At 41.7% G+C, this 12,892-nt stretch overlaps 1 protein-coding gene across 3 annotated transcripts in view; it reads left to right on the top strand.

Annotated features, from left to right (window-relative positions):
* The first annotated feature begins 227 nt into the window (after nt 1-227).
* Nucleotides 228-12,892, top strand: part of TOX (thymocyte selection associated high mobility group box) — a 222,491-nt gene continuing 209,826 nt past the window's right edge. Inside the window, exon 1 of one of the 3 annotated variants that reach the window (XM_031612807.2) lies at nt 228-1,154. In XM_031612807.2, coding sequence (XP_031468667.1) covers nt 1,053-1,154 — 102 coding nt within the window. In that variant the 5' untranslated portion in view covers nt 228-1,052. Of the gene's footprint in view, nt 1,155-2,057; nt 3,540-12,892 lie in introns of those variants that run through there. The other 2 variants (XM_090137619.1, XM_090137618.1) reach the window with 2 other exon arrangements.

The raw sequence follows: 12,892 nt of genomic DNA, 5'->3' as shown, positions 1-12,892 counted from the left end.
GCTCTCACAGAGGCGGCGCGAGGGACCAGCCCGCGGCAACCCCCGCAGCCAGCGCTCGTCCCCAGGCTGCCATCCTCCAGGACCGCACCCCTCGGCCGCCGGGCCTAAGCGGGTCGGGCCTGCGCGGAAGGGGCGCCATAGTAACCGGCGGGGGCCGGGCGGCGCCGGGGGGCCGGGCGGGGAGGCGGGTGGGAGAGGGCGGGGACGGCGGCGGGATGGCGGGCGCGGTAGCGCCCCCTCTCCGCGACTCCCAGCCCCGTCCCCTGCGGCCGCAAATGGCTCTTCCCTCGGCAGCCCCTTTGTGTGAAGCACACTCGGAGCAGCGCCGCGTCCCCCGCCGCTCGCCGAGCCGTGCCGGGCCGTGCCGAGCCGGGCGGCCATTCCAGCGCGGGCGGACTGCTCGCCGCTCCCCGCGGGGGTGCGCGGGGTCACCCGGCCTCCGTTGCCGCTTTTCCAAGCCACGCTCCTCAGGGTGGGGGGACAACTAAAATACACCGCCAGCAAACGAAACAAACAAACAAATAACAACAAAATTAAAAAAAAAATATTGAAAGAAAAAGAAAGAAAGAAAGAAAAGAAAGAAAGAAAGAGAGGGCAAAGAACAGAGCGAGCGAACGAGCGAGCGAGAGGGAGGGAGGGAGGGAGACGCGAGGCAACTCCGAGGCTCCCATAAAGCGCGGCACGCACGGAGCGAGCGCCCCGGCGCCGGTGCGCGGGGAACAATAAGTGCTGAAGTTACCTGCCCTGCCGGGAGGAAGGAGGGTTTGTTGGTTCTCTCGCAGACATCTGCAAACCGGTGCTTTTTTGGAAGAGATTTTTTTTCTTTTTTTTTTTCTCTCTTTGCAAACCACAAACGGATGTGAGGCAGGGAAGGTGTTTCTTTGACTGCCGAAGTCAGGCACCTCTTTTTTTTTTTTTTTTTTCATTCTTCTCAGCCCTGTTGTGTGCACCCCCCTCCCCTCGCGCGCACACACGCACACGCACCCCTTTTTGCACCAACAACGTTAACAACCCAAAGACAAGGAGAGGAGTTTGCTTGATGTTTGAGTGAAATGGACGTAAGATTTTATTCACCACCTCCTCAGCCTGCGGCCGCTCCTGATACGCCTTGTTTGGGACCTTCCCCCTGCCTGGACCCCTACTATTGCAACAAGGTGACTCGCGTTTTGTCTCGTCCGAGGGGTTTTCTCCGCGCTGTCGGTTGTACTGCGGTCGCGGTGCCGGAGCGGGCGCTGAGCCGCGCTGCGGGAGTCCCGGGCGGGCAGCGGTCGCGGGGCCGGGGCACCCCGAATTCAGAGCCGGAGCGCTTTGGGGGCGGGCGGCCGGGGCGGGGGGCGGAGGGTGGGGGGGCATTTTCCGTGGCGTGTTCCGTCGGTGAGGAACAACGCGGTGTCGGTGCGGAGGACTTGGATCTCCAGGGCTGCTGTGAATGGGGATCGTGTCCGCTGAGCAACTCTCTGCCCCACCGCGAACCCCGCAGTTGATGTGTCAGAGCGGTGCTCGGCCGTGCCGGGAACGCGCCTGTGTGTGTGCGTGTCCGTGACATGTGTGTGTGCGCATATATAAACACATATACATGTATATACAGATATGTCTGTATGCGTATATATACATGCACACACACCTATTCAGAGTGTATACACGCGGTAAAACAGGGTGACAAGTCAGTCCAGAGCGAGGGCTCACTTTGTCCCACTGTGCCGCTGCCCAGCCAGTTCTTTAGCAACTTGTCGTAGGGTCTGTGTCCGCCGAAGCCTGGTGTCAGCCCTCTCACCCCGAGGGGAGCACCGCAGAGCCCGGGCCGGGCCGGGCTGCGGGACTGAGGTGCTGCCATCCCGGAGCACTTCGCTCTACTTTAGCTCCCGAGCAGGGGGCTGGGGGGAGAGAGCATCGGTGCTGCCGCTGTGGCTGTATGCGTGAGCTGCACTTTCTCTGTTCTTACGAAGTGGGCTTTGCTCACGAACGAAACGCTGCCCGTAGGAAAAACTCAGGAGGTGCGAGCGCTCCTGCAGCACTCGCCGTCCCTCAAGGTGTGCTTAGAGACGAGTGTTCTCGCATCAGATCTACGCGGAGCACAGCAGCACGGGTGCGGGACGGGGAGACCTCGGGTGTAGCGGGGTACCGGGGTGCATCCCCGCCGTGGGACACCGCCGGGCAGCTCCGCTCAGCGCTGCCCGTTGTCACGCTGGGCTCACGTGTCGGGAAGGTGTTGGGAGCCGTCTCTTTCCCCGCCGGCAGCTGCCCAGATTCGGAGATAAAAGGCGAAATAGGAGATACCGGTGTTAAAACGCAGGGGCAGCAGCGGCGGGGTGAAACCCTCTCAGTTTTCAGGAAAGATTTCCCACATGGTCTCATCTACCAATCGCAGCAGGAAGGACCAAATTCAGCCTGGCTGCATTTCACATACACTCAATGGAGTTATAGAATTCAGGGATAAATCTGGCCCTTTGTGGTGGGTGCCTGAGGATATTTCGGAAGATCCCAGAGGTATGGCTGTTAGCAGTAGCATTGTTTGGCAGTCTCCGTCCCCTGCCCCATAGATCGGAAGTTGGTATGAGGAGCGAACTTTGCTCAGCAGGAGGAGCCCAGATGCATATAAGCATGTGTGCGGGTATTAATTTTTCCTTCAAGTGCTCAGAGTAGTGTTAGGCTGCTACCCTTGATCTGCGACTTGGCATTATTTTCTCTATTGTTTGTTTCTGTACCTTGTAACCATAAAGTGTTGCCATGTAAGAAGCCCAGGCTGGAATTAATAGCATAAGTACCAAAGTGTCTGAAGACCCATTTGGCAGTGAAACTGGACAAACGTTATTAAACCTATCAGTGATTTAAGGCTTCAAAAAGAAGGTAATGACTTGAATACACATTTCACTCATCATTCTTGAGATAGCGGGCCAGATTTAATTTAAAAGTTAAATGCTTTGGAAAATCAGGAATTACTTTAATATATTAAATCATTTTCCAATTAAGTTCCTTAAATCATTTTTGGTGGGTTGCGTTGCAAATCGAATAAATTAATTTAGAAAGTAGTTTTTTGGAATGTCTTTACTGGCTGGTTAAAGCTTCTTTTAAGTCATGCCATGTATGAGGGAGCAAACTGTTCTTTTTAAATGCAAATGAGACACTCATTCTGGAGACAAGTTGCAACTCTTCTATTTCACTTTGCCTGAACTGATAATGTGCTTAAAAGTGCACAGTCATAAGACATATGTTTTCTGCTTGGAAGACTTACCAGGAATGTTTCCTATAAGGTACTGAGTATAGGATGAATGTCTTTTTCAGATGTCTTTGCCCCTGACCACTGATTACATTAAACAGGCAAAGGAGGCTTGCTTAGGCCCCTTGGAGGCGTACATTTACCGAACATTTCATTTTTCACTCCTTCACTCTCTCCCTTCACCCAGCATGATTAACATTGCTGCGAAAACTTATCTGACTTGTTCCAAACATGCAGTCACATTCCGGTATTGCTCTGTCACTCATCCTCCTGCTGTGTGTGTTTGGGGAGCTGGAGGGGAGGCCTGCAGGATATCCCCCAGGTAAGGTGGGTTGGCTGCTTGCAGCTGATCTCTCCTGGTGTAGGAGGTGGGTGCTGCAGTGGGACCGGTCCGTGTTTGGAACTGGAGTGGTGGTCTTCATCAGCTGCTTACCTCTGGCTAAACATTACCAAACTCATCTGGGACTGGTTCTTGCTTCCTGTGAAGTCAGTAAAAACTTGCTTTGGGGGCTTGCTCCTGGCCTTGGCCCTTGTTTACCCCCTGAGATGGTGGTTTGTTTTTTATTTTTGGCAAATAAGGAAGACTTTGATTCCTTACATTTTAAATCCGCTTGAGCTGCTGGTTATTTGCAAAGTATTCCACAAATACTTAAACTTTTCAGTTTTCTAGTATTCTTTTCCTGACCAAATGATTGGGCACATCATATGAGTGAGTACCCAGGCACTTGCATTGATGATACTGACAGCGCGTGTTTTCTGTAGGCAAAGGAAAATGCAGCAGTGTAGATTCAAACACTCGCGTCTTATCTTACAATTTTCAGTTGGCAGGCTTTGTTTCAGAAGACTGCTTAGATCTTTATTTCATAAACCTAAAATAACACTCTAAGCATCTTAGTCTAATATTTCTCTATCTGCTGTGAAAGCTCATTATGCTGTGCATATATTGTCATGCGGGCTTTTCCTTGTCTCTCTCGCAGAACCCATGGAGAGAGAAAAGTAAAAGAACAATGCAAACAATGTTGGTTATGACAACTGTGTGAGGTATCTCTTATACAAACAGACAGAATGGACGGTATGCTGCAGTATATAGGTCAGCCTTTGAAATAACATAGTGGAGCTCTTATGCTGGACGGACAGATTTAGAGCTGGGGTCGTACCGTTTGCCTCTTGAAACTTGAAGCATAATTGCATTTCAGACATTTACTGGCTAATAGGAGTAGTCTGCTGGGTGGAAGTTTATTTTAGGAAACATCACATTCCCTAATTGAGTTGCATGTTACGAAAAGAAATAACTTTGGTAATCAGAATGTATTAATGCAACAGTAGAACATGGTCAGAGATTGAAGAAGTCAAACAATGAGTTTAAATGTTTATGTAGGGAGCAATAAATAACATTCTTGTGGCTTTCCATACTGAAGTTTCCCCTCTAAAGCCTGTGTCAGTCACTGCTGTAAGAAGGATCGGTACATTTTCCTACTTGCAACTTTACGGTGTTTTCAGATATCTGCTCACATAAAGTGCAGTTACATAATTATAATTTGACACAGTTAATGACAGGGATGCTGACCCCTGCCAACTGCAGGGAGAAAATAATGGTCTTTACTGCTCCCAATGGTTAGCCTTGCAGAATTATGCACTAGATTCTTGTGTGATTTGTTACCTGGTTCAAAATAAAGGAGCCTACAACTCATCTTTCTTGTATCCACTGGTACTTGTCAATGCAGTGGAAAAATACAGCCAGACAGCAGAGGTAGAATGATAGTCTGTAGATGTTTTTAAAAAGGGGAATAAAGATGAAAAGAAAAAAAAAGAGAGAGTGGAAAGCAAAACCTTTTCAAATGAAAAAAGCAGAGTGACGTTGGATAAAAGTGGATAAAGAGAATACAGTAGTTTGAAAGTAATAACAGTCCTGCTAGCAATCAGAATTCTATGGACCAAAAGTGCATGTAATTTATATACAGCATTTATCATAATTTATTGTGTAAACTTAATTCCACCATGGAGGCTACCCTTTTTAAAATGTTCTGTGGCTGTTTACAAAGTGTCCAGTGGCTCGATACTGTCCTGTTTGTATCTGAGATTCAGAATTCTTTAGAGTCATTGCTCTGAAGCTGAAATGTTTGTATTTTGTCAGAATGTTAGATTATGCTCATCTCACAGATCACCGTTTATATATTCGGGCATCTTTTTTTCCTTGAATGATTATTTTGTCCCCTAATGCATTAGAATCATACTTGAAATTTTTTGGTGCTACTTAAAAGATTAAACAGGTACATTAGAAATGACTGTTGAGTTTTAAGTGTTTTATCTAGTCTCCAAAAATATCACGCAGGAAGACATGAAATGGACTTCCCTTCCATAGGCTATGAGACCATAGAGAGTTGTGTCAGAGTTAGAGGCAGAATACAGAAAATAATTTATGCATGTGCTTTTGAGAAATATTTCACTGAGATGTTTTATAAACCAAAGCTTTCATGGCCATTCTTACTTGTTTTTCTTTCTGCCATGCTTCACTGCTTTGAGAGAAAGTATGTTTAATTCTCTTATCAGAATGAGGTGTTCCATCTCTAGTGGACTACCCTCAGCCAGCCTAACATGAGGTCTGCTGAAACAAATGAAAGCTGTAAGCTATCAAGAATGCTGAATTTGTACAACACTACATTGTATGCATTGGTGCTTAGGTGAAACCAAAGAGCAGCTGGAGCTGTGTTCATTTAAGGACTTGCGGAGTTGATATCGGGGAGGACTGGGAGATCTCAACTCCTGTTGAATTCAGTGCCTGCTGGGGATTATTACACTTTACCAGTACTGTCTTGCCCTCAGATTCCCATTTTAGCAAGACTTTCTCATCTTATTAGCATTGCACAGGAACATCAGAAAATGGACTATATAAAACATGATCTTGTAGCGAGCAGAGAAACGTCCTAATCATGGTAGAATTTAGATCAGAATTCTTGGATATTTAAATCCTTTATTGATGGCAGATGTAACATAGCTTAGACAGCGGAAGCAAAAAGCTTCCTTTAACTGCTCTCTCAGTGCAGCTCAAGAGTGACCTGAAAGCACCGCTTCTCACGGTGAGAGGGAGTCCCTGCATCGGTTCAGACCTTGGCTGCTGGAACCAGCAGCAGTGGCAATTAGTGGCAGCTCTGTTTATTTTTGTGAAGTGAACACGTGCTCTGTGGATGTCTTGCATGGGCTGCGTACACTAAAATGCAGAGTTTAAATATTGCCTCACCAAACTAAAGCGTTGTGGTAGCAGTGTTTTGTTACATGACTAGGTGCAGATTTTCTGCCCAAAGAGTAATTTCTTATTAAAAGTGCTGAGTTATAAACTGCTCGAAAACATGGCTTTTAATGGGAGTGCCAAACAACCATTTATTATAGCAGCGCTTCCAAAATACTTTAAGACATGGAATTCACATTAATCTGAATGAGATTTTCTTGGTCATAACATTTCTCCCTACAGCGTTCAGTTGGAAAATAGGAACAGTTCATTATTCTATGGTTAGGTACGGATTGCATACTGTTAGCAGCAGCATCAGACATTGCACTGCCACAGCAAGTGCACAGAAGGAAATTTCACCTCCCCTTCCACTGGAATATCCTATCCACATTTCATGTTCATCAGTTGTGATCAGTTGTGGGTTAATGAGTTAGGGCACTGAATAAAACGTTTAGCTCTTGACTTGGATCTTCAAAGTTAAAAGTGTTTTTCGGCAGAGATCTTGATGTAACTGACATTTATAATGTCTGTGGTTTTCTTCTGCTTCTTCTGTTTGCAATAAGTATTTTTAGCGTTTGAATTTCATACGGCTCTACTAATATTTATATCTTATCTTTCAATTGCACATATGCTGACACTGTTTCTGAACTGTTCATTTAGTATTTATTGCTGTGCTTCTATCAGATTTGCCACATACACTTTTAGTATGGTTTCCTCCCAAGAAACACGTTGCTTTCTAAGTTACAAAACATACTTGAATTACATGAGCATCTAACAAATCCAGGTTAGAGGAAATGTCTGAATCTTTTAACGTTTGCATTCTTGATTGCTAAACCTCCCTCTACCATTCAAAAGTGGCATGAGTGGCTTTTTCAAAGTTATTGCTGGCATGGAAAGTGAGACTCTGTGGTGGTACTTCTGTCTCCTGCTGTTGTTGATAATTATGTGGTCCAAAAGGTTAAATAGAAGCTGCTGTAGTTGGTATATTTGTGTTACCTTAAGCAACTCTACAGTGAACTCCAGTTCCTTACTCTGTATGCAAGAAGAAATCAGAACTCTGAAACCAGAAAGTGATGGCCTGTACTTCAGGAAGTGTGTCAGTAAGGGAAGCATGATGTGTGCAGTGTGAGGCAAATGATTGATCTAGAAAAGTAAAAAGATTACAGACATGTGTAAATTCCTATTGTCTCAGTATAACTCAACACATACATAGACCTGTGCATTTATGCTTTGTTGCTCACCTTGAAGAAGGACTCAGTAATTTCTACCCTGCTTTACAAGTGGCTGGCTCTGAAGTCATACTTCAGTTGCAGTTGCTGCAAGTGCAAAAGTTTATGTTTGTTAATAAGAGAAAACATTTGTTTCTTATACACGCATCAGGTTTGCATCAACTTGAAATTACAGTAAACAGTAAGAGGAAATACAATAGTGGAAAGAGAAGATAACCTTTCAAAAAAAGTATAATTTATCTTTTGGCAGACACAGTTGTGAAAATTAGTCATAGAAACCTGCAGATAGAAGAGGCTTAATATCAAAGCTAATGATTTATTTTATGTTAATGACTTTCTGCTAGGGCATAAAAGACTGCTCATAATGGACTCTCAGTGCTGCATTCAGTTGTGAAGGCTAATGGGATAATCTTTCCCAAAATTAAGCTTTTTGAAGTAAATCGTCATGTTATTTTTTCCAAGTTAACCCTTGAAAATGTATTAGCAAACTGTTTTTTTAAGCATTGCTTGTAATCTTTATTGAAAAATATAAGGCAAGTCTTTTTCTTCACTAGCCGCTTTCTTAATGATGTTGGAAGTGTCTGCTTATGTTTGGTTATAGTTCTGAGCAATAGTATTGATGATGTGGAAGTCATTCAGTTCTGTGGTTTATCACAGAATCGGTTTTCTTGAGGCATAGTTGTTTTTTCAGATTGAACAAAGGAAAAGAACTTTTGTTTTTTTTAGTGGCCTAACCACTAATATTCCAAAAGATAATAAAAATCATAGTTTTGCATCAAGAAGTTTTTGAAATCATGTTTACAATTAGTGATAACCAACATTATATTTCAATAAGAGATAATTTGCCTACTAAAGTTCACATAATGTGCTAATCATGTCTAGTGGTTAATAAAGGCCTCCTATCTCACTCCCCTGATGGCTATAAAAGGCTATTATGTTCATGGCAGCAGTTCAGGTACAGCTGCTGTGTGTTAATAATGCATCATTGTCCCACTAATAAACACAGCAAAGGTCAGCAACCCCAAGCACCTAAAACACCTATTCTCTTTCCAAAATATTTATTAACACTTTAATAGCGTATCTATTCATTTTGGTTAGAATTGTATCAATTAATGGCTCTCATGGATTCCTGTGTGTTCAGGTTTTGCAACCTGCATCATTCTGCTGTGAACAATTGTACAAATCTTTCCTCTTAATCATCTCTCTCTCTCTCTCTTTTTTTTTTTTTTTTTTTGGCAGCTATCTGTTGTTCTTTTAATTTAAAAATAATATTCCATGATCACTTTGTAATTAACTTACTTTTTAACTTAGTTTGGCAATTTGCACTTTTTTTTTTCTCAGCTTATTTAAGAATATAGAGGCTGAATTTTCTTTTCATTAATGAAGACACATCATAGGAATTGTAATTATATGCTAAAATTCTGTGAAGTTGTGTAACACACATATATGCATGCGCACAGGGAGATACATGCATGCATACATGTGTACTTATATATGCATTACTTCTTTTAGGTTGCATGCAGAATTTTGTATTAGTGACTTATGTTTTCCTTTTTAGCATAGATTGCTGTATTCATAAAGGTTTTTTAAAATGCATTTTCTACAGACAAAGAACATATTCACATGGGATTTCCATTTTGCCAGGGAAACATGCAAATCAATAGGCCAGCACTTATCTGCATTAAAATTAGGTATACTGTAATTTATGGGCACAGTGATATTGAATTTGTCTTGCATAGCCACAGATATTCTTTAAGGTAGTCTGACTATGTGTCCTTAGAGAAAAGCAAAAGTGCTAATTGTACAAAATCTCATTTTCTCATCTGGTAGTATTGTCTTCTATTTTCTGTTACTCATTTTGAAAACCTTATGTTTTTTTATGTGTGCTGTGTAATCTACAAACAAATGTTCAGAGGGCAGAAAAACAACACTGCACTTCCATCAAGAGAAATGAAAAAGCCTAACTAACTGAAGGGTTTCTATGTGGTGTAGCACATATCTTTGATGACGCATTTGTCATGCTTTAAATATATAATACATGTAATAAAATATGTACAGGCGTAGTTGTGATATATGTGGTGACTGGCTCCATCGCTATTGTTTGTAGTCTCTGCGGTTGTCATACGTTGTTCTTTGCACATCATACCCTCACAGCAGAATTTGACACAATTTCTAGCTTTCAGTCCTGCACCATTTTCATTGCACAATATACATGAGTTTGACAGGGTGTGTTGAGGACAACTCTGGCAAGCAATTGATATTTTGAAGTGGCAAGCGTTTCAGCAGCTGCCTGCTTGTGAAAAAGGAATGATAAGATATACTGTATTGTTAGTTTCAGGCAAAGCATTAAGGTTTAAGCTCTGTAAAAATGTACACATTATTCGTCAGTGGTGAAGCAAGCCTTTTATGTTTTTTAGAGCTTAGCTCTCTGGCTGATGTGAACTAGAATGACATTGGTTTAATGGTCAGTAAATGAATAGGAGTACTTTGAATTTGAACTGCTGCCAATTTTGCACCAACAAAGAGACTGACAAAAGAAAGATTTTATGTGAAAGCAAAGCACAAGCAATGTTTGGGGAGGTGAGGTGAGGGCTAGAGGAACCCAACAGGAATATTCTTCAACGCAGCCTTGTAATGATACTAGAATTGTTAAAACACATCCATTTTGCATGGCTCATCAGTTACAAACCTAAGCTGTTTCATCTAATGTTCTTTAAAACCTGTTGTATACACATAGTCCTTTAGAATACATTCATATGGAATTTACAGTGTGTTTTTCTAAATACCGCGCTGTGCCCTGAAGGCCCGTTGGCAGAATATCAGAGTTGTCCACTGCTGGAGTTCCCAAGTCTCTCTCTATCCAGTAGTGGGAAATTGTAGTTTAATCAGTTATGGCACTTTCAGTGTGTAACATTCATTAGTAAGGCAATTTGTCATGACTGTTAATAGTCAGGATGCATCTGCTTTCTCTTCAGTTACAAAGCATGGTGAGGAAGAGCAAATATTTCAGTTTGTAATAGTATTAACACATTTGGAAATTGTAGTTTGAGTTCAGTGCTTAAAACACAAACAGAAGATTGATAATGATCTCTTTACTTTCACAGGTTTTACCTTTACAGATGTGATTTTAAAGTTCAGTAATGCTATTATGGGTTGTTCGTTATCAAGCTAGGTATTATAAAGTAACCACTGTCCTTTCTGGTGTTTATCAAAGCTTTTTTTTTATATACGCTTTTCTCTATTGTCATAAATTAGGATATTTTCAGAGTTGCAAGTCCTTAGGATTGATCCACATAATTTTCCAGTAAGTCAGTAATAAATTGCTCACAGCATCATTTCTGGTAGTGGCAGGCATTGTGCTGTGTCAGTTCTGTGGCTGGACAGCTTAGAGTGTTGTAAAAGACATCTGTGGCAACTACCAAACAGACTGAATGCAATTGGAAAAATGTTCTCTTCTTCCTATAAACTGGGTTGTAATCATTGTTCATTGTTCTAAATATGAAAGGTTAAATTCTTTCCTACAACCAGGAAAGGTTAGGCTTCTTTTTTTCACAAATATCTGATAACCCTCATGTATTACATAATGCGATAGCTTCACACACAATAGCTTTGTGATACATTTTAATTTTTAATGAAAAGCCCCCCAAATTTTAACATAATGATTTCTTTAGAAACTGAACCCAATCTTGGTAAAATCCATTCTTGGTAGTAACAAAAGCTGTTACTGTTTAAGTTCCTGTTCAGCAGTTAGTTGGTACGCTTCGCTGGATGTTGTCAAAAAGGCTTTTCTCTTGATTGACAACCCCGTAGGAATGTGAATGGAGATTTTAATTGCATATCATGTGTGCATATCAGAGTGAGTGGATTCACTGACTCTCCTTAGCTCCATATCTCTACAGGTCAGTCATACCAAATTTTTTTTTTTTTTTTCCCCAATAAGCAATTGATATATTTTCCAATGAGAGAGAAAAAATGCATTTTAGTGAAAAATGGACTGGAAAGCAAAATATTCCTGTCAATTTCAGAGGAAAAATGAGTGCAATACATTTACAGAATAACACAAGTAAAAGGTATTTTGATGATGTAAATTCATTTCAAGTCTAAGTTGGCCGAAGACTGCTAGAATATATTTTTCTTCTGGCATTTGCTAGCAGAAGTATGTTTATCTATTTACTTTTTCCTTTTTTTCTTTTTTTTTTTTTTTCTTTTTTTTCCCAAGCGTACTTTGGACAAATTCAGTCACAAAAATAGTAAAGCAACTGGAAAAATTTACTGAGGCAATATTCCCTTTATAAAAGACTTGGGGAAACTGTGGAGATGCAAGGGGGTGGGAGGTTGTTCTTCCTATGTGTGGGACATAGCAGGCTTTTTCATTCATGCTGGATTCAATCCACACTCTTTGTTTGGGCAAAACTGTTACTTTAGTGGGAGATTTACCTAGGCTGGCAGAGACCTCAGTTGTGAGTCTAATGATAAAACAGAGTTTTGATACCATCTGCAATGCAAGTTTTCATTTTTTTTCTTCTTAAGAGCAGTAAATGATACATTACTGCAAAATGGCACTGATAAATACACTTCAACATTTTCCATAGCAAAGCAGATTACAGGTGAAAATGACAAAGCCGAAGATTCATTATTACAAAGAGATATTACATTTTGATGTCTTAAATTAGATACCAGGTTTCATTTTACCTTGGAAGCCAAACATTGGCTGTATTTTTTCAAAGATTATAAGCAACTGAAAGCATTGCTACAATGCAATTGTGGGGAGCTTTTAGCTGAGTTTGGGTTTTGTGCCTATACAGAGACATTGAAATCTAAAGGGGGATGATGCATTTTTCCAGGAGGACCCCTGGGAAGGAATTGTTACTTAGTCAAAAAGGATTTTTTTCCTAGTTTGTCAGTGTTCCTGGATGAAAAGAAAATTGACTGCCTTCTGCCTTTTTAGCCTTTGTGTAGAATCAAATCGCTGTTTCAGGGCATATTTGTGTAAAGTGTGGGAATGGTGGATGTCAACCACTTGTTGAGTCTTAAGGATACAACACCAAGGCACACAGCCTTGTCTGACAACTTGCTGTTTAACTTTTAGGGAGCTTGTTAACTTCCATATTTGACTAACATGTATCTTATCCACTTCTGTCTTGAATGTCAGTAAACCCCTAGGAGTGTTTAAAAACTATGAATATCTTAAGAAGGAAAGCAACAAGACTTTATTTCTAA

This window comes from Phasianus colchicus, chromosome 3 (genome assembly GCF_987193195.1).
Source record: "Phasianus colchicus chromosome 3, bPhaCol1.hap1.1, whole genome shotgun sequence".
Lineage (NCBI taxonomy): Eukaryota > Metazoa > Chordata > Aves > Galliformes > Phasianidae > Phasianus > Phasianus colchicus.
The sequence above is the reverse complement of the archived record's forward strand: the minus strand, read 5'-3'. Positions and strand labels throughout refer to the sequence as shown.